This window comes from Micropterus dolomieu, linkage group LG11 (genome assembly GCF_021292245.1).
Source record: "Micropterus dolomieu isolate WLL.071019.BEF.003 ecotype Adirondacks linkage group LG11, ASM2129224v1, whole genome shotgun sequence".
In the NCBI taxonomy this organism is placed as follows: Eukaryota; Metazoa; Chordata; class Actinopteri; order Centrarchiformes; family Centrarchidae; genus Micropterus; species Micropterus dolomieu.
The window spans coordinates 3693855-3715263 of NC_060160.1; the positions used below are offsets into that span (position 1 = coordinate 3693855).

General features: G+C 42.2%; 1 protein-coding gene across 1 annotated transcript in view; it reads right to left on the reverse strand.

Moving 5' to 3' along the window:
• Positions 1-10: 10 nt before the first annotated feature.
• The window catches only part of strn3 (striatin, calmodulin binding protein 3), a 28568-nt gene continuing 7169 nt past the window's right edge, over positions 11-21409 (reverse strand). Inside the window, exons 2-16 of the mRNA XM_046062147.1 lie at positions 12680-12783; positions 11376-11449; positions 8595-8673; positions 8225-8386; positions 7681-7819; positions 7031-7166; positions 6558-6697; positions 6292-6470; positions 4636-4683; positions 4403-4524; positions 2287-2454; positions 2060-2200; positions 1875-1982; positions 739-825; positions 11-587 (exon numbers count right to left, since the gene is read on the reverse strand). Of these exons, the coding sequence (XP_045918103.1) occupies positions 418-587; positions 739-825; positions 1875-1982; positions 2060-2200; positions 2287-2454; positions 4403-4524; positions 4636-4683; positions 6292-6470; positions 6558-6697; positions 7031-7166; positions 7681-7819; positions 8225-8386; positions 8595-8673; positions 11376-11449; positions 12680-12783 (1857 nt within the window). The 3' untranslated portion in view covers positions 11-417. The remainder of the gene's footprint in view (positions 588-738; positions 826-1874; positions 1983-2059; positions 2201-2286; positions 2455-4402; positions 4525-4635; positions 4684-6291; positions 6471-6557; positions 6698-7030; positions 7167-7680; positions 7820-8224; positions 8387-8594; positions 8674-11375; positions 11450-12679; positions 12784-21409) is intronic.

The following is a 21409-nucleotide window of genomic DNA, read 5'->3' on the forward strand; positions in this document are numbered from 1 at the left end:
GGGGGGGGGGATTCATGTAGTGTCATCAGAGCAGCGTTCAGGACTCTGCAGACGGAGGCAACATCACATGACAGGTGAGCTGCTCAGTGTCGACCTGCAGGGTTTAGACAACGTTTGCACAACGTTTGTGTTTCTGCTGCTGAACGTCTCTTAGTCTCCTCAGTCAGTCGGCGGGAAACAAACCTCCGCCTCCTACCCTAAACTGTGTGTGTGTGTGTGTGTGTGTGTGTGTCTGTGTGTTCAGTCGTCTGATGGAGATCCCGTCACCTCCAGTCTCTCATTAATTTATATTCTGTGTTCAGTGACCTGAACAGACCTGAATACTGTCTGTGTGAACAGAGTAGCCCGTCTCTCTCTCTCTCTCTCTGTCTGTCTCTCGCCCCGCAGTCCTCTGCTTCTTCTTATCCTCCTCTTCTTCTACACGTAGACCCTGGCGAGGGCGTCGGCTCCGGCGGAGGCGATGTAGGCCTTAGAGGGGTGGAAGGCCACATCGTAGATGGCCTCCTCGCTCTTCTTCCGGTGAGCTGTGATCTCCTGGACGCATGTTTTACTGTCGAGGTTCCACAGACGCAGAGAGCAGTCGTGACCTGAGGAGGAAGAAGACAAGGAATCATCAAGAGGAAGGACGTAGGAAGCGGTAGAAGACGAGATCAAGAGGATGAAGAGGAGGTGAGAAATCACCGATCTTGAGTTCAATCTTGAAACATTTAATCAAACAAACTATTTTAAGAGACTCACTTCCAGACATCAGGTAGATCCCGTTAGGATCCACAGCCAGGCTGGTCACTGCGTCCAGGTGAGCCACCATGGCATGGATCACTTTACCTGCACCCAGACAGATGAGAGGTCAGACAGGTAGATGAGACAGACAGGAAACACTAGTGCTCAATGAATAATCTTTTAATATCAAAGTTATAATTTGAAATCGTTCCAATTCATAACCGTTTTTATTACATTATTTGAAATGTCTTCACAAGCTGTTAAACGTTTTGTTTGCAATTGTATTTGCTCCAAATTTAAAAGGTGTTTGTTGCTGGAAGGTTTTGAAACTAGAGATTAACATCAGGAACTGAGATCCTGTTTTTTTCCCAGGAATGGGCATAAATCTGCTCATTACCCAGACAGCACCTGTGAAATCCCAGTATCTTCATAGATCATTAATGCTTCTACTGAACTGTCGTGGCTAAATTACGACCTTAAAATTGTTGTTTTTATGAGAATATCAGTGCGTCTCAAGTTCTCAAAAAGGCCCAATAAGACGACGAGTACCACTTTACAAGTTATGTGAGCTATTTCGACGCAGCACGTCTAAATGTCAGATGTCCGGTATTAACATCACAGTTTGTGATTTTAAATCTTACCGATAACGTTCCCTTGGTGCGAGTTTAGCAGAACATCAAAGATGATGTTTTTATGTTGAATTTTTTCTTTTAGAGTTCATTAAAAGCTACAACGTGTACGAGATGAGACTCTCCAACCTGCTGTTCATACTCCAAAAATAAGGGGCAGCATTATCATTCCTCAGGTCATAACTGCTGCTAATTGCCTTTAGCTAGTTAGCTCACCCCCGAGACCGGCAGAGGTAAAGTGTGTAAGGTGGTGAACTTGCCCCTCGCACAGATTCAGTTTATCCAGAGAAATCATTGGTGATTTCTAAAAAGGGAGTAGCGGCCCTACCACATAAACACATGTAAATCAATATAATAATAATAAAAGTAGAATTCCTGGGAAGAACGTAACATTTTCTTGTGATAGTAATTAATTCTAAACCTAAGAAAAAAACAGCATCTTCTCAGAACATGTGGTCCAGGGAAATCAAAACTTCCAGCTTACTCGTGTCTAAAGATAGGATAAAGGCAGAGAGATCGACTAACCTGACTTGTTATCGTAGAATTTGATGTGTCGGTCTTCGTGAGCGGTGATAGTGACCGGCAGCGTGGGATGACTGACCACCTTATTGATGTGATTCGATCCTGGGAGGGCTGAGGAGGGAGGGGGGTTATTTTCATCTACAACCACATTATTAGATAATTCTGTCGAATCTGTGTGTGTATCTTACTGCCTTCTCCCTGCCCTTTCAGCACAAGTGTATTCTGGGAAGTCTCCAGGTCGTACACCACCACATCTCCGCTGTTAAAGGAGGCCACCATGTGGGCGGGGTCACAACCGTTGAAGTCCACCGACGTGGGGACACCGTGCTCTACAAAACACACAGAGAGGTATAAATAAGGTTTGACCTGTTGCTGAGCTCTCCTCTGGGGGGCGCTCTCCCTCCTCTGTCCTCACCCTTGTTTGTGTTGAAAGTGCTGATGCAGGGGTTTTTCTCCGTCGGGTTCCACAGTTTCACCGTTCCATCGGCCGAGCAGGACAGGAGGCGGTTCTTGATGCCGCTGTAAGCCAATCCCCACACCGCGTCCGTATGCCCCAACCATGACCCTGCCAGGACGCTGGGATCTGATAGGGCAAGAGGAAGGGGGGGGGGGGGCTATTATTGTGCTCTATTGTTTGCTGTTTGCTTTTATACTTCTGTCTTTTTTCAAAATGCAAAGTGTAGACTTGGAGAGGGAAGAGGCTTTTAAAAAGTAAGGATATGTTTAAAAAGTGAAGCACATTTTTTAAAGAGCAAGAATATTTTGCAAAATGAGGACACGTTTCAACAGTGAGGATTTTTTAAGGCTCTTTCACACCTGAAAATCTGCACCAAGGTCCGGACCAAAGTTCATGTTTTGAAATATTTGGTTAGTTTTGGTTTGGTTTCACATTGCAATCGCACTAAAGAACTTTACATGACATGCTTGCGTCATCATCTATGTGCACTGCGTCTCTTCATACTTGACATTGCTCGGTTTGTAAACAGACGTGCGTCTGACGTGAGCTTGTTGTCATTTCCACAGGTAGCTTTGACAAGATTAAATGAATGAGGAATGAACAGATGCATATCTATATTGTTATTATGACATTACTACCTGCAGCATCAACTATTCTTGAGGCTAGTTCAAATTCACGTCATAAAGGAGAGAAGACAGCAAGCAGTCCTTTGAGCCCTCGCACCTCCGTTTGGGGAGATTTTCAGAGATGTCACGGGCAATTTACAATTTGTCCTTATTTCAATACATTCCTCCGTGCATTTGTTTGTTTCCGGGTTTATACAGGAACCACTGGAAAAAGTGTGAAAAATACTAGAAATGAACCGAACAAATGGTTCAGTTTGATCCAGACTGAGACTACCTCTTTTTGTCAGACCAAATTTCGCCTGTTTGGTCCAGGGAGGGGTTTCACACCCATGTAATTTTGGTTCGGAACATTCTGAAACGAGGTAGGTGAGAAAGCCCCCTTAAAGATAGTGAGGATATTTCTGAATGTTTTTGTGTGTTCCTTCTTCTTTCGAGGTCGTTTTAAAGCAGGGGTGTCAAACTCATTTTCATCAAGGGCCACATAAGCATTACGGTTAACCTCAAAGGGCCAGTTGCAACTGTAAGACTGTATAAACGTAACTACTCCTGCCAGATAACAAGCATGCCAAATATGTGGAGAAGTCGGCCGACTCGACATCCACATCCAGCCAATGAGAGCAGGCAGCTACTTTTTCACCACAAAACGCATTTTACTCCCCTCCTGCTCTCTCTGTGGCTCAGATGATCCCTGCTACCTGCGTGTGCTAATCCATTCTTTCACCCATATTCTTAGCCTTTATAATTGCTATCTTTATAATAACAAACAACAGCTGTTTTGTCTGTAGGTACGCGTCATTTCCAGTTTCACATTTCACGTGTGTTTTCTTGACAAATGTGGTTTGGAGAACAGCATCGGGTGATAGAGTCGTCGTCAGTTCGTGTAGTGTGTGACCCCCTGTCACCGATCAGTCACGTAGTGTGAACGCCACCACACCGTCACAAGACGGCAAGTTGTGTAGTGTGAACGGCCTTAACTGAGCCTTAACTAACGTTGATCCTTCATCACTGATAAAAGACAAAGCCCTAGCCTACCGGTTTTTCTCCTTGAAGCACAAACATGTATTCACTTTCCCACCATTCATGAAACTGCTTTCCTTCTGCATCAATTCTCGTCTTGGACATTTAGGGATTGTTTGTATACAATTCTCATCTTCACTTGTTGGAAAACTTGTAGTAGTGGGTATGGAAACATCGCAATCTAGTGGCGGGATGTCGTCACTTCTTGGGTCACAAAAGATGTCGTTTACGGCAGCATAGACTTTCATTTTAGGACAATCATGAATGTTTAAAGCTTTTGCGGGCCACATAAAGTGACGTGGCGGGCCGGATACGGGCCTTGAGTTTGACACGTGTTTTAAAGAGTTCAGACTTGGTTTTATGGTTACAGTTATAGTTATTATTCCACTGAGGATACGAACAAGAACAGAACTACAAATGTGTGTGTGTACCGTAGGTATCGTAGGGGTCGACATTAGAGCTGGGGATGTTCCACCATTGGATGGTCGAGTCGATGCCTCCACTGAAACACTGTTCACCGCTGGACGTCATCGTCAACGACAAAACTGGACCACTGGGGGGGGGGTTACAAGAGCAGGCCTTTAATCACCCTGAATGAATACTAATGAACTTACTATTAAATTACATTAACTGTGTGTGTGTGTGTGTGTGTTTAAATACGTACACATGGGCTCTGAATGTGTAGACGGGTTCCACATCAAAAGAGGCACTTCTGGAAAAGAAAAATACAGAACAAAACATCCAGTTATTGAACACATCATCATGAAGCATCTTTCTTCATCACTGAAGCTGTTGCTACCCCTCAGTAGCTGACGTTTGAAAAGCTCAAAAGACTGTTTGTCCTGAAAGCGGAGCTCTGTTATGATGTACCGTACTGCAGTAAATCCTGAGGGGAGTTTTTGCAGGGATTATGTGTAGGACACAGACGCGTCTGTATTTGAAGTTCGGCTGAATAGTGTCAGAAATGCTGCGTTGAGGGGGAAATGAGATGCAAATGCTAAAGGATCTGTCAGGTCTGGGAAGAGGGGATTTTCCTCTGAAGCGGAGAGAATCCACAAACAAGAGTTAGACCAAGTGAAGGAAATACTCTTTATGACAAACAGTATATGCAGCCTTAAGTATAGACTGATAAACTACTTAGTAATGCCTATATTCTGCCCCATCTACACTACTCTGTTTTAGTTTAAAAACGGAGAATTAAAAGAAATACGACCTCCGTCCACACCAGTGTTTTAGCTGTGTGTCAGAGGTGATCGCCGTCTACATTAAAACAGCTGAAAACGCACATCTAGTGGCCATTCAGGTACACTGGGCACGCATGTGCCGGTGTAAACATGAAGCAGATGGTTTCTTCAGTATTTACAGAAGATTTGGTTTAAGTAAACGGCGACATGCACAGTACAAGTGTAGGCAGATAAGTGTTATTTGTGACAGTACAAAATATTTTTAATAAAAATACCAAGTCAAAGACTCGTATTTCTGCTTTGCATGACTTATAAGACCCACTCAGAGAGCCGAGCGTGAGCAGCTGCGTCATCGTTTCTAAATTCCTCCGTTTTTGCCCGTCTTCACTAAAATGCTCTCTTGAGTTTCAGAAAAAACGGGGTCGGTAGCGTTTTCAAACTTCTCTGTTTTAGGTCTTTGTTTTCACTGTTTTAGTCTGGATGGGAGGTGCAAACGTAGCAAATCGCAGTAGCGTGGATGGGGCATAAGAAATCAAAGTGTCTCCGCACCTCCACCTCACCTTTTAAATGTAAATGTCTCTTTCCTTAAGTGGTCTTTTATTGGTTTACAGTTCGGAATCCTTCCAATGACTTATGGCCCACTTCAACATTCAGTTTTAAATACCAGGGGAGTAATAGTACATGTATTCATCCCAAACAGTTCTGTTTGGTATTCGACTTTCTTTAGTTTGGGTTTGTCCTGTGAACCAAATAATTAACAATAATTCAACTTTGAATTCTGACGTCAAAAATCCTCCCGTAAAACTTTGGTAGCAGGACAGCTGTCTGTGACGCATAGCCTGAGGTGCCTGAATACCTTTAGATCTTTCGCGCACGCTAATGTTCGTTCAGTCATTACATTTGTCCCTGAGGTGTTTCCTGCTCATACATACAAAACTGTGGATTTTGTGCGCCGTACAAAATGCATCACAATAAAGCAGTAAAGAGGTTGTTTCATCGGGTCTTCAGGTGGAGGTCCAAATTCAGGTCAAGGTCGACCAACTGCTGGTGCAGATGTGGTTCCACTGCAGCTACAATAACACCTGCTGATCAGAATGCTGGTTCAGTTTCAGGTACGGGTTTGTGTGTAAACGTACTTTTTGGCAGGGACGGTCTTGGTGAGGTTCCACAGTTTGAGGGTGTGGTCCTCAGACACGGTGACCAGACACGGCTCGACAGGGTGGAAGGCCAGCGCTCGGACGCCGTCGAAGTGGCTCCGCAGTGTGTATTTCGGGTTCCACGTCTTCCTGAACGAAGACTCCTTATTGGACGGCAGCTGAGATACACAGATGATCGATCGTGTGATTAAATGTATCAATGAACGTCTGTATACTAAACAGCTGTGGTTTTGTTTGCGTCTTACGTCGTAGCTGTAGTCTGATTCGTCGTTGGTGACTGTGAGGTCAGCGAGGTCGCCCAAACCCAGGACGCTCTCCAACACGTCGTCCGACCCCCCCAACAGGAAGGACTTCCCACCTCCGGGAGGAAACGGTAGAGGCTCCGCTATAGAGAGAGAAGTGAACTTTAATTTAACACATTTCACCTTTCAGTTAAAGCTAAAGCCAAGAGAAATCGCCGATTTGCTGATTAGACGATAGAGATAAAAGATCAACTAACTATTTTGATATTTAATTCATTTGAGAAAGCAAAATAAAAACATTGTCTGTTTCCAGCCTCTTAATTGCGAGGATTCTTTGCTTTTAATTTGATAGTAAATGAAATATTTTTAGCTCTTCTGTCAAAAGACATTGGCTGAGAGATATATAAAGCGTAAAGAGACGCTTTTGTTTTTTCCATTTCTGAGTGAGTTGTTTTCAACCGAACTTAACAACTCACCCCACTCGGTCCCGTCTCCGGAGCTCCGAGCCTCGCCTGCTCCCTCTCCGTCCTCCGCCGTCACCAGGAAATCAAACTCCTTCAGAGCCTCCTCAGTGTCGGCGTCGTCCTCCGACGCCAAGCCCTCGTTCCCCACCTGGAGGAGGAGATGACAAACCATCAAGGAAAGGAGACAAGAGATGGAAGGAAAGAAGAAGAAAGGATGAAAGGAGGAAGGAGGGGTGGTGGAGAAGGACGACAGAAAAAGCAGAGGGGAGGAATGAAGAAAAGATGTGTGTGACAGACAACCAAAAAGACAGAGTGAAGGAAGGAAGGAAGAAAGGAAAGGACAGGAAAATGGAAAGGCACAACCGAGGAAATAAAGTAGAGATATTCAATAGGAGGGCCAGACTAAAGAAAGAAGCAGAATAAAAGAGGAGAAACATCAAATGCAGATGCTAAATAGAGAAAATGTCTATGTACTGATGTCTGTCTTTGATGCTGAATGTCTGTTCTTGTGTTTATATCTGCTGTACTCAGGTCTCTCTTGATAAATTGATGCTGGTCACACCAAATTTTAAATTTGACTTTTCTTCTGCCACTCACTTTGTATTTTCTTAATAGATAAATATAATCTATTAACATGTAAATTTTTGGAAACATTAATTTACCTTTGTCTTGTGTTTCTTGGCTCGGTGGTGTTTGTCAGCGCTGATGTCGTCCATCAGGTCTCCCTCCTCATCCTCTTCTTCGTCGCTGTCCTCTGCATTCTCCAGGAAGTTAAAAGTCTCCAGAACATCACCTGGACTCCTGGACACACACACAAAAGGTATAACCACTCTGAGTGTGTGTGTGTTTTTCATGTTTTTATATTCCTTAACCTGAATGGGTCCCCACGGGTAGAAACTGCTTTTTGAAGGTTTAGTCTTGGTTTTAGGGTTCAGGTTACATTTAGATTAAGGTTAGGAGCTTGGTAAGGGTTAAGGTTAGGCATGCAGTTGTGATGGTGAAGGTTAGGGTCTAGGGCAGTGGTCGGCAATAGACAGACTGCGGACAGGAGTCCTGTGCACTACCAACTGAGCTAATTGCACAAACGGTAAACGGTCAAGTGACAATGTTCTGGCCCGTCATCTAATTACCCGATGCCAGACTTATTTGCCGACCCCTGGTCTAGGGAATGCATTATGCCAATAAGATACAGATGTGTTTTTGTACCTCTTGCTGTCCTTGCGGCGCTCCGTCCCGTTGATCAGGTGCTGCAGGTTCTTGTTCTCCACAGATCCGTTCTGCTCAGAGCCTGACAGGCCAAGCAGAGAGCGAACCCTCTGAGTACGAACGTCCAGGATGGTGTCTGTGTATCCTACTTCCTGCAGGTACCTGGACACACACACAAACATAGTTTTATATCATAGTCAACTGGATATCCATCTTATCTGGAGCATCCACTGTGTTTGTTGTCCTTCAGATTCTGTGAGGACAAACTAACTGTTTTCTGAACGTGTACAAAAGATCTTAAAGTGAGATTTAGCATTCTCTAAATCCAGGTGATACCTGCTAGCAGCAGAACCACTGTGGTTGCTCTTACTGTCTGAGTAGTTGTCTTCCTTGTTTCCAGGTGAGCTGACTGTTGGCAGGAACAGCAGAGACCTCTGAGTCTTTGGTGTCTAAAGGACAAACACACACAGAACACACAATGAGGAAATGCTGAGAGATACAGCACCAGCTGCTGGGCACCTTCACACCTTCAGATTTTTGTTTGACGTGAATTCCCTTCTAACCCGACTGACGAAGTGTGAAGTCTCCGTTCTGTGTTAAAATGTTCCTCACTGTAAAATCCCACTGTGAAAAAAAACAGTAACTTCAAATTGTATAAACCTTCTAGAGAAAATTCATTACAGTTTGTAGAAGCCTAAAAAGAAGACCGGTGCGTAAGACCGCTTCAGAGTAGACCCTGATCAGCACGAATGCTGTGAGATCAATAAAGTGCATCTTTATTTTAGACACTGGGGAGAAAAGAAGAGATGGTGAAAACAGGATGTAAAGCTAAGGAGGAGAGATTTAGGAAGAGAAGAAATATGAGAGTTTAATTCTGATATGAAAAGCTTCACAGAGTCAGGCTACATCCACACTACTACGTTTTCATTTTAAAATACAGAACATTTGCTCCTTCCGTCCAGACTAAAACTGTGAATCCGAAGATGTAAATCGGAGACATTTTAAAACTCCAGCGAAAAAGGAGGACTTTAAAAACAATGACGCAGATGCTCATGTTTGGCTTTCTGACTGGCTCTTATCAGTAATGCAAAGCAGAAACACAATGCTACTGACCGTTTTTTTAAATTAAAATATTGTGTACTGTGCAAATAACATTTATTCACTTGTACTGCGCATGTTGCTGTATTTACTTTGCTCCCAGTCTGTTTTCTGACACCACAGCTGCTTTGTACTCCAATGTTACTTTCAGAAAAAGTTCCACCTCGTTGTCGGTCCATGCAAAAAAAAAAAAGAAATAAAACAAATCTGGTGTGGTTCTCCATCTGTAGTAGCACTTTCTTCTTTTGACAAATCTTCTGCAACGGTGGAGTAGGCAATCTGCTTCCCGTTTACACCAGCACACACATGCCCAGTGTACGTGAACGGCCACTAGATGTACATTTTCAGTTGTTTTAAAAGTTCAGTGTCTAATATTTCTGAGGCTCTATTGACAGAAATGCAATATAAGATCCATAACTATGTTTTCAGTGGTGTATAAAGACCTCACATAATGAACCATTATGTTTTTATTACCTTAGAATGAGACATTTATATCTACATAACCCCTTGCTGTGGAGGTCGCTGTATTTTGTAGTCATGTTTCTACCAGGTAAATAACTTAAGTTTGTCATACTTTAGCGATGCAAATGCAAACTGTTGTTTGAGAGCTTTAGCTAGAAGCTGGCTGAGCCATGTTTCCCCTGTCAGTGGTGTGAAATATGGATTAATTTCATGGCACCTAACAGTTACTTATTCTCCAGCCTGTGGTTTGGCTTGGCCGGTTACTTAGCGAGACAATCAGCTGATCAGTAATGTTAACTGGCAATAAAACCGTAACGTTAGCTTAGAGCATGGAAGCATCAGCCAGCTAAACTTTTACTGACTGGTAGAAAAAAATGTATTGTTAGTTGGATTGGTTTATTCTCCAGCGCTGTGCTTTGGCTTGTGGCGTTATGTTAGATGGATTAATTTCATGTAGTTTCTCTCTCTCTCTCTCTCTCTCTCTCTCTCTCTCTCTGGCTTTGTATGTTATCTTTGGGAGAATCATCTGATCGCTAATTGGCAATAAAACAGCAGCTTCCAGCATCGAAGCTCAGATCAGCCAGCTAAACTTTTACTGAGCTGATAGAAAAAATATGTAGTTGGATTGTAATTTCATGTAGTTATTTTCCAGCGCTCTATTATGGCTTGGTTACGAGGACAGAAATGTGCTGTTACCTTCCTGAGACAAACAGATCACGAATATTATGTTATTGGATATTGCTTCCCACTGCGCACACAAATATGTAATTTGTACTTTCACATGCTAAATGCCCATTAAAACTTTACACCGTTTTACCACAAGCTGAAATTATGGCAGTGTTTCTGTTGTTTAAAAAATTTAAATAAACATTTTGGTAATATTTGCAGATTGCTTATCTAATTAAGCAAAGCCAGAGGAGCCTTGATCCTCACCAGCCAATGCCTTTGTAAACTTCATGTATTATGTGGTTTATAATGGACTGTGGTGCAGAAAACGTGAGGCTTACATTGTCCTGATATCTGTCAGTGGTCATACTTGATGCACTAGATGTGATAGTTTGAGAATTTCTTCATTTTCATATGTTAGTCCAGATGAGCCAACCCTCCCAAGATGTAAAATAATGTATTACAGGAGTGTGCGACATCATGCAGCACTTCATTTCTTCATGTGACTGTTGTTTATTAATGAAAAATTAACAATAATATTCAAAAAAACATTTGGTTTTACATAATTTATATAATTTCTTAATCTATCTAAAAAGAAACCTAATTTCTTGACTAGCAATCTCTTTTAGCTCATATATGACATCTTTGTCCTGTCTCAGGCACCGTAGCTATACTGCTCGCTTGGGTAGGGGAGGGGGGGTGAATTCGCAACCCTCACCACTAGATGTCACTAGAACTTACACACTGAACCTTTAATATAAACAGAACAGATACACAGCTAAAACTCTGGTGTGGATGGAGATCGTTTTTTCGTTTTAAAACAAAAACGTAATAGTACAGATGTAACCTCAGACTGCAGGTTAACACAGGAACCTGCAGGAACCTGGTCTGGGACAGACAACAATGTTGTTCTTCCATCGCATACCTGATTCAAAGCTTGGCATCTTCATCTCCCCTTGGTTTAACTCTGTTCCGTATTTTAACTTGTGATATTTTGCTCTGAGGAAGAAACAAAAGAAGAGATGTTTGATCAACAAGAAAATGAAAGAGAAAAAAAAAAAAAAAAAAATCAGTGAAACAACTACTTTATTTATTCATTCAGGCAGTTTCAGCTTTTTCTTACACATTTTAAAATTTTTAATAGGTAATTAACATTATTACTGATGCTTTTTCACCTTGAATAAGAAATGCAATACTGTAATTTTAATATGTTGGTCTATTCTGTACACACATCTACTTCCTGTCTGTCCATATGGGAGAGGCAACTCTCCTCTGCTGCTCTTCCAGAACTTTGTAACATTTCTTTTCACTGCTAAAAGGTTTTATCCTGATCTGATTCGAGGCTCTGAGGACAGAGGGCGTCGTCTGCTGTACAGACTGTAAAGCCCCTAAAGGCAATTTGTGATTTGTGATATTGGGCTGTAAAAATAAAATTCACTTTATTTTTAAATGATAAAATAAGGTTCTTCAAAATCAGAAATGCATCACAGATGTTTCTACAGGTGGATGATTCACGTAAAAGGTCTCTTCTACATCTTTTTTTATTATAAAACTTTTTTAAGCTGATCACAGTCTCAGACTTCTCTTCTGCAATTATCTCCTGATGGGATTCAAGTTTTATGGGTTTCCTGTTCATGAGTGGAACGTGTTCACATACTACACATCCTGTATGCATCTCATTACTGCTGACCATTTCCCTCGTGATAAAATTCCCATCATCCTTTGTGCCCATGTTTCCTTCTTGTTTGTGCTCCAGGTTACATTATTTAATAACACTGCTCACAAACACTATTATTTCTCCATTAATCAACTCATTAAAAAGAAGAATATTTAAGTGGATCGCAATTTTGATAACTACTTAATTGCTGTTGTGAAAAAAGGGGGAAGATTTGCTAATTACAACTTCAGAAATGTAAAAATGAAAACAATGATCTCACACGTCATTATCAAATTAATACCTGGGGGAATTTTAGACTAAATGTGTAGTTAATTAAAAACAGATTAACAGATGGTGAATGTTTGCAGACTTAATGCACACCTCCAGGTTTTCCCATCAGCAGCTAAACGCACCACAACTGAACTGATATAAGTGTTTGTTCCCAACTGCATTTCTAATCCATGACAACATAACTTTACACATTAAATTCCTTTAATCTTGTTTATCTGAGTAATGTAATGACTCCTGAGAACAAAAAGAATCAGCATCAGTTTTAAAAACCTGTTTCTTACCTTTCTTGTTTTAAAGCGTATTCTAACATTTTTATTCTTCTAACCAGGTCGTTCTTCAGGTTCTCCTGACCTTTCCTTTCCCCCTGGAGGAACGCTATCCTCGCCTGGACACAGAGACAGAGAGAGATGGTTCAGCCATGTTGTCATCCACCACACTGAATATGATGATTAGGGGATTTATTTCTGCTCAGTTATAAATCTAACCCACTGAATTTGCATCAAAATTCAAGTCGTGACTCAGTTAAATTCAGAACACGCAGACGTCGCAGACTTTTCTAGTCCACTGCAGATAAATATCAATACATCGTAGTAAAAATCCTCACAGCCTTCATATAAACTTCATATAAACAGTGACCTAGGATAGTCGTCTGTGTGCACAGTTAAAGTGCAGACAGGCTATCACTTTGTTTTGGTTGCATATTCACCAACATGTAAATACAGGCAAATTACAAGATAATAAAATACATTATTTGCAGAACATGTAAAGTGGCACTGATTTTTGTTACGCTTTAAATTACAGTATATAACAGCTGGCTCAGACATGTAGTGATCACACCAAAAGTCAGCAAATAAAGACTTCTGTTAAAGCTGAGTGGGAGTTTGTTAATGAGTGACTGTACAGTAGATGATAAGACGTTAACATGAATCCCTCCCACACCTGACTCGGCCTTCCTCTCATGTTCTTGTATAAACATTTTTCACAAGCGTCTGCATTTGGCAACTTTAAAATCAAGAAAAGAAAATCAGCCAGCGAGAATTAGGGTATTTCACTGATGCTTCTTAATCCAGCCTCAAGGATGAAGTGCCATTCAACTGTGAATTAGGATTTAAAATCCATCACTTCTTCCTGTGTGAGATTTCAGAGGAGCTGAGAAGAAAACCAAATTTATCCTTAAGATCTCAGGAATAGACCTTCACCATAAGAACAGATGGGAGTAAAAATAATTATTATATAACAATTAACATTGTAAAGTGAAAACCGTTGGCGCTTCTGACTGATGAACAGGCTAATTAAATACTGCTATATTATTCATCTATAAAGTTTCTTCATCAGTCTTCTCATATTCAAAGATTTAAAAAACTAGGGAGGGGGGGGGGATGCACTGAAGTGAGACACTGTATTCAAGTCTAGCAGAAACAGAAACCAGTGAAGTTAATGGAGAATGGGTGTGATGTGGTCGTTCTTTCGCACTCTCATCAGGATCCTTGCAGCACTGTTCTGAACATACTGCAGTTTCTGCAGACTCTTGTTAGGGATCCCGATGAGAAGCGCGTTACAGTAATCCAGTCTGGAGGAGACAAAGGCGTGGACCAGTTTTTCAGCATCAGCTAAGGTGAGTGTAGAACGGAGTTTTGCAATATTTCTGATATGATACAAGGAGATCTTGCAGAGGTTTTTAATATGGGCTTCAGAGGTGAGTTGTGGATCAAATCTTACACCAAGATTGGTGACTGTTGTTGAGAGGGGAATGGGACTATGTGAATATGACCACATTACTCCTATTTTAGCTTCATTACACTGGCTCCCAGTATGTTTTAGAATTGACTTTAAAATTCTATTGATCACTTTTAAAGCTCTTCATGGCCTCTCGCCTCGTTATATTTCTGACCTTTTAGTCCCATACACCTACCAGCACGTACCTTGAGATCCTCGGGCAGAGGTCTGCTGTCTGTTCCAGAGTCTCGACTGAAAACTAAAGGGGACAGAGCGTTTTGCTGTCAGGGCCCCGAGGCTCTGGAACAGCCTGCCCGGCTGAGTCAGTGAACTCCTTTAAGTCCCTTCTTAAAACATACTTTTATAGGAGAGCCTTTCCCGATCTTATGACTTTATTTTATTCTATTTTACTTATTTTATATTTATCTGTATTTTAGTCTTTTCAATGTTTTCTTGCTTTTATCTTGTATTGTTTTTGTATTATTGTCTCTTGGGTATTATTGTCTTTACACTTGTTAAAGCACTTTGTAACTTGTTTTTGAAAAGTGCTCTACAAATAAAGATTCTTCTTCTTCTTCTAATAATGTCTTGACCACAGATAGTTATACCGGTTATGGAGGACAACTGGACTTGATGTGATGTGCCAACAAGAACTGCCTCAGTTTTGGAGCCGTTCAACTGGTGGAAGTTGCGTTTCATCCACACCTTTATCTCCTCCAGACAGGCGGTGAGTGTTAAAGACGATGAGGATGATGTTGGTGAAGCTGCAGTGGGGTGTGGGTCAGATTTCATGTACAGTTGTGCGTCATCAACATAACAAGAACTGACCCTGGGGGACTCCGCAGGTGACTGTGTGTTGAAGGGACCTTGCGCTTCCAAGTGAAAGGTACTCTGTTCTGTCAGTGAGGTACGATGTAAACCAGTTCAGAGCAGTGTCAGTGGGTCAAGTGCTTTGGTGTAGCTGGTTGAGAAGTATGCCATGATCCACGGTGTCAAAAGCAGCAGACAGATCGAGGAGTATGAGGAAGGAAGGTGAGCCAGGATCAGCTGTCAGTCGTAGGTCGTTTGTGACTCTAACCAGGGCTGTTTCTGTGCGGAAACCAGATTGAAATTTTTCAAAAAGGTTGTTTTGTTTGAGATGGTCCTGGAGATGGGGAAAACAACTTTTTCCAGTACTTTGGAGAGGAATGGGAGATTGGAAATGGACCTGTAATTTGTAAGTGCATCTGGATAAAGGTTGGGTTTTTTCAGAAGTGGTCTGATTATGGCAGTTTTAAGGGCAGATGGAGCATTTCCAGACTGGAGGGAGTGGTTTATTACAGTGGTAATCAGAGGGCTTAGGGCAGGGTTGTTTGCTTTGACTAGAGCTGTAGGAAAGGGGTCGAGGGCACAGGTGGTGGGTTTCATCCTTTTGATGATCTTCTCAACCTCTTGCTGGGAGATTTCTGGAAAGCAGTGTGGGGGCTGGGAGATTGCAAGCTGTGAGTGGACAGTTGGGGTGGGTAGTGTTGAGCATCCAGTAAAGGAGGAGTGGACGGAGTCTATTTTTGTTTTGAAAAAGGCCAGGAAATTATTACAGTGCTCTTCTGTAGTTTCTGTGAGTGAGGGGGTTTGTGGTTTGAGAAGATGATTTATGGTGGAGAACAGCGGGTTGGAGTTTCCGGGACTGTTTCTGATGATGTTTGAGTAGAACTGTGACAGCACCTCTATAAGTGACTTTGAGTAGTCCTTTTGTGGCTTTGTATCTCCGCTCGATGGCACGCCCAGATGCCACCTTAAGACAATTACAAAGTCAGCATACCATCACCTGAAGAATATATCACAGATTAAAGGACTTATGTATCAGCAGGACCTGGAAAAGCTTATCCATGCATTTATCTTCAGTCGACCCGACTACTGTAACAGTGTCCTTACAGGGCTCCCTAAGAAATCCATCAGACAGCTGCAGCTGATTAAGAACGCTGCTGCTCGAGTCCTCACTAAGACCAAAAAGGTAGATCACTCCAGTTCTGAGGTCTTTACATTGGCTTCCTGTATGTCAAAGAATTGGTTTCAAAATCCTGCTGTTAGTTTATAAAGCACTAAATGGTTTAGGGCCAAAATACATTTCTGATCTTCTGCTTCGTTATGAACCATCCAGACCTCTCAGGTCATCTGGGACCAGGTCTGCTTTCTGTCCCCAGAGTCAAAACTGAACCTGGAGAAGCAGCGTTCAGTTATTATGCTCCGTATATCTGGAACAAACTCCCAGATAACTGCAGGTCTGCTGAAACGGTCAGTTCTTTTAAATGAATAATAATAATAATCTTTATTTGTAGAGCACTTTTCAAAAACAAGTAACAAAGTGCTTTAACAAGTGTAAAGACAATAATACAAAAACACAAGATAAAAGCTTGAAAACATTGAGAAGACTAAAATACACATTTAAGATAAATAAAAAATTAGTAAAATAGAATAAAATAAAAGGGATGAAATAAAGTCAAATAAGACGGGGAAAGGCTCTCCTATAAAAGTATGTTTTCAGAAGGGACTTAAAAGTGGCTAAATTAAGACTGAAGACTTTTCTTTTTACCATTACTTTTAATTAAATATTTACACGGTGGGAAATGAGTAGGTAATTGAGTGAAAAGATAATGAGAGTGAGATTGAACAGAGTGAAGGAAGCGGTCTTAAATCTCGCACCCGAGTGATTTGCAGGAACCTCTGTCCACCTGTAAACGCACAGGTGGGTCCAGAGTATAACTGGATCAAAGTGGCCTGCCGACAGACATGTCCTGGTTTCTCTGTAGTGTAGAGAGAGTGTAGAGGGTTTTTGGAGTTTCAGTGGACCCAAGGATTGCTATGGACCAGAGTACAGACTAGCTAGAGAGAGTAGATTAAGTGTACTTCTCGTTTGCGCTTGATGAGGTAGAACGGTGAAGACATCTTCATGGAAATGGCCTTGTGGTCGGAAACACCTAGATCATACACCAGAAGATTGCTGAGATGAGTTTGTAATGACCAGGTCGAGTGTGCGTCCCCTGGTGTGAGTGGGGACATCGACAAGTTGTGACAGATTAAAACAGTCGATGAGTTTCTGTAGGTAGCAGTAGCCAGGAGGACAGGTCTCATTTAAGACAGAAAAAACATCTGGTTGGTGCCAGGTTTCTGTAAGGCACATCAAATCCAAACACTTATCCAGAATATGGTCATGTATGAGGCAAGATTGTTTTGTGATGGATTGTGTATTAAACAGTTCAATCTTGATGGTAGATGGAGCAGCGGGTCTCTGTATTGGCCGGAGTAGACTGAAATCCACTCCACGTTTTCCATCCCGGTCAGTGCGTAGTGTTGCCGTGGAAACTCCAACGTTACTAGTCCTAGGAGCGGCAGCGCCCTGATGACGTGTTGGAGATGCGACGGGGCGTGCGCCACACCAGAGGGATAGGATGTTGTGATCGGACCAGGAGAAAACAAACTTTCGGCCCCACCTTTTGTGAATGTAACGGGGCCGGCGAAGGAGTCCAAGTTGTTTAATGACCGAAATGCACGATGGAGTGGTTGTTGAATTTCTTCAATTGGGTGACAGAATACTTCAACGTCATGCCAGTCGTGGAGAGTGGTCTGTTAGCCGTTAGCAATGCCCGTGATGCACAGAAGAGAGCCATCAGACACAGTAAGCAAACAGCAGGGACTTTGGGCAGAGACCTCACGAACATCAGCAGTGACTTCAGGTGAAAGTCTCTCGATGGCAGGCAGTGATGAATAGATACGGGTAAGTAGACATCCGCTGAAGTCGTCGGAATCCGTACAGAACACATACAATCCACAATGTTTATAAGTGAGCAACGACATTAGTATAACTAGTACTCGTCGATAAACGTACTGTATAGCCTAGTTGTATAGCAACAACTGTTGCACAAAGGATTTCGGTTAGAGAAGCGCTGAACAAACAACGCCAGGGTCCTCTCCAACCAACTGTCCAATCATGAGACAAGACTCCAGAAACCTAAATCTAATGATGTTAGATTTAGGCTGAATTCACTGACTAGAAATATGGATTTAACCTTATATGTATACCGTTGAGCAAGGTTATGTCGTAGGGCCAAACAGAATCTGGAAGTTCTGGCTAAAAGTATATTTCCCCCCCTATTTAATCGCCCAAACGTCTGATTAGTTCAGCTTTTTAAATGTCTCTGGTGTTTACTGAAAGTTGTTTGCCCATTTAGAGAAACAGTGAGTTCTATCAAGTATTTTATGCCTTTGGTGTGAGAGATCAGGGTTTGAATCCACTGTGAGACACCAATGTGTCCCCGAGCAAGACCACTTAACCCCTAGTTGCTCCAGAGGCGTGCGACCTCTGATATATAAAGCAATTGTAAGTTGCTTTGGACAAAAGCGTACGCTAAATGAATAAATGTATGTATGTATTGTTTATTTTGTAGATGACAGCAGTTGGGTGACTGTAAAAGACCTGAACCAGGAGTGCTGAAGCTCATGGTCAGCACCCCAAACACCGAGACCGCCAGGACGCCTCAAAAAATATTTTACATCCATAAAAAACTGCGACACATTACAAAAAACATTTGCCAAAAACAATAACTTCATCATATTTCTTTCATCGACAGGAGAATAGTTGACTGCTCCTAACTAGTGAGTGTGAAACAGCTGATAAATTGATTAATTCATAGACAGACTGTGCTGCAGATTCTTTTACTGACAGTCTGTTAATTGTTTTCAAGCAAAAACGGCAAAGAATGCTAAATATTCACAGATTTCAGCCTCTTAATGAGATGACTTGGAAGTTTGAAGACGTCACCTTCAGCCCTGCAAAGTTGTAATGGGTATTTCTGATGCGTCATTGCCTAAACTGTTAATACACTAATAACCGATAATGAAAATAATTGTTAGTGGACCACTGGGTCTGAAAAGTGAAACCAGTGCTGAAGTGCTTTAAACCTGCATTCTTTCTAAAGGTCAGCGGGGGGGGGGCTACACTACAAAATGACTCTCAGCCGATTGATTCCCTCAGTAAACATGTTCCTAATGAGTTCATGGTCTCAGTCGCTAGTTTCAAATCTTCTTCAACACAACATGATGTTCATTTAGTAAATTATGGTCCCATTTAGAGGAAAATAGATCATAAAGAAGGGGACGCTTTAGGGTGTGGCCAGCTTGTGACTGACAAGTTGCTACCATGGTGCCTTGTCAATCAGGCTGAAGGCAACTCGTATCCGCTGCTCTGTGTAAAAGTTAATCAGCACCGTTAAAAAAAGCTTTTTTAGGAGTCTGTTGTTATTTCTGTTAATTACGTTTCGTTTTAAGCCTGTTTGTCGCTAGTCCAAATTAGCTTCCCACTTAATATCACAGTTGACGTGAATTACAGATGCACCTTGCTAACCAAGCTAGCTAGCGCCACCTTCTCGTCCAAATATTGTCACGTCCAGTGTCTGGTTCCAAAAAGCCAAGATGGCGACGGCCAAAATGCCAAATTTGAGGCTTCTGTAGGTACCTAATCTGTGCTGTCTGCCGGATCCATATCTGCACATGTGCCAAAGTGGGCGTCATTTGACTGACGCGATCAGAAAAGCTGTTTGATTTGATTTGAGCCCCTTACCCTAACCATACCGGTGAAGTGTGCCTAAACCTAGGTCAGCGATTGTATGCATGTCGACTGGCTAACCCTACAGCTGGGCCGATGTGCTAGCAGCTAGGGTTAGCCTCCTTTGTGTTGCTACTTTGTTAGATTGTCATTATTAGAAATTAAATATGTACTGTTGAATAAGGTTTTTCATATCTTAAGTATATAATAATAATCTCCAGTGATTAAAAAACATTTTATCTTGATTTGAAAGATTTAGTTGGGTCATTTTGAATTTGCTGTAACCTTCTTTGACTGACAGAACCACTTTTGCGCATGTGCAGAACGGATATGGCAGGCTGACAGCTTTACAACGGTAGTCCACAAACCAAAGGATGACCTCACAGTTGCTATTGGGGATGAAAAGATGACCGGTTTAACGAAAAACCACGGTTATCAGTTCAGTTACCGCGCTATCATAAAAATGACCTTATAGTGAACATAGAGTGAGTTAACTTTCGGCTTTGTCTCTCGGTCTTGCTAACAGCTTGTAAAGTGAAGCTCTCAGTGTTGGTTGCTCTTGTAAAAACGCTACATGTTTTCCTGCTACAGACTCTTGTTGGGCTCATTGCAGTTACCATCACTGTCTTCTAAAGACATTTTTTTCAGGAGAGGGAAAAAGGCAAAAAGCATAATACCACCTCTTTAGTCTTTTTCGGCACATTTTTACAATAATACTGATAACCGCGATCATTTTGGTCACTTTAATCATGATATGAAATTTTCATACCATTTCATCGCTAGTTGCTATGTCCACTTCTTTTATATAGCCGATGTTACAGGCCAACCCTCTACCACAGCTTCTGTGTCCACTGACGTTGATGTGGACAGGACGGATAAGTCAGCGTCACAACCCATGTGAAAATCAGAATGTGATCCATTCGCGCCAACATTTGAAAAGTCTAAAAGAGCCGTACGATTATCATTTTACTCTTATTCAAGCTAGTGGAGGGCTAAACCGTAAGATTAGCAAAAGCCAACACAGTGGATGCTATTACGCGCAGACACCAACGCACAAGTATAAATGCTATATGTGTATAAATCAGGCTTTAGAGGACAAATGTCTCTCTGTGTGATGTCCTTCAACACCATAGAGACACAGACTCTTTTACACCAAAACCTCCATCAACCTGCAAGGACCTCCCGTCTGACTGACAACACCTGTCTCGCTGTTCAGCCACCTGTCTGTCTTTCTGTCCATCTGTGAGCAGCTGCTCCTGAAACCCAACACTGACGAAGGCCGGAGGTTGAGAGTTATTTATACACACACACACACACACACACACACACACACACGCTTGCCGCCAGGTGCCCATGGCAACAAGGGGGATTCTGAGGCGAACTGGGGGTCGAGACTTCTTCTAGTGAAGGTCACCATGACGACGGGGAAACCACGGCCGAAAGAGAGAGGCAGGGGAGTGAACTGGGACGTCTGGGAGAAGGATTACATAACAGAACACACTAATTCAGCCGTGCTCTGATTGGCTGGCTCAGTGATTGACAGCCACAGCTCCACGCCACCCGGAGAGCGCTCTGACATACCAGAAGATTTGTGTGTGTGTTTGGACGTATGAGCAGCCACACACACACTGTCAACAACCAAAATGTCTGAACCACATTCAGTGTTTCAGGCCGGTGATAAACAGACACTTTAATTAAAAGGTAATTTCACTGT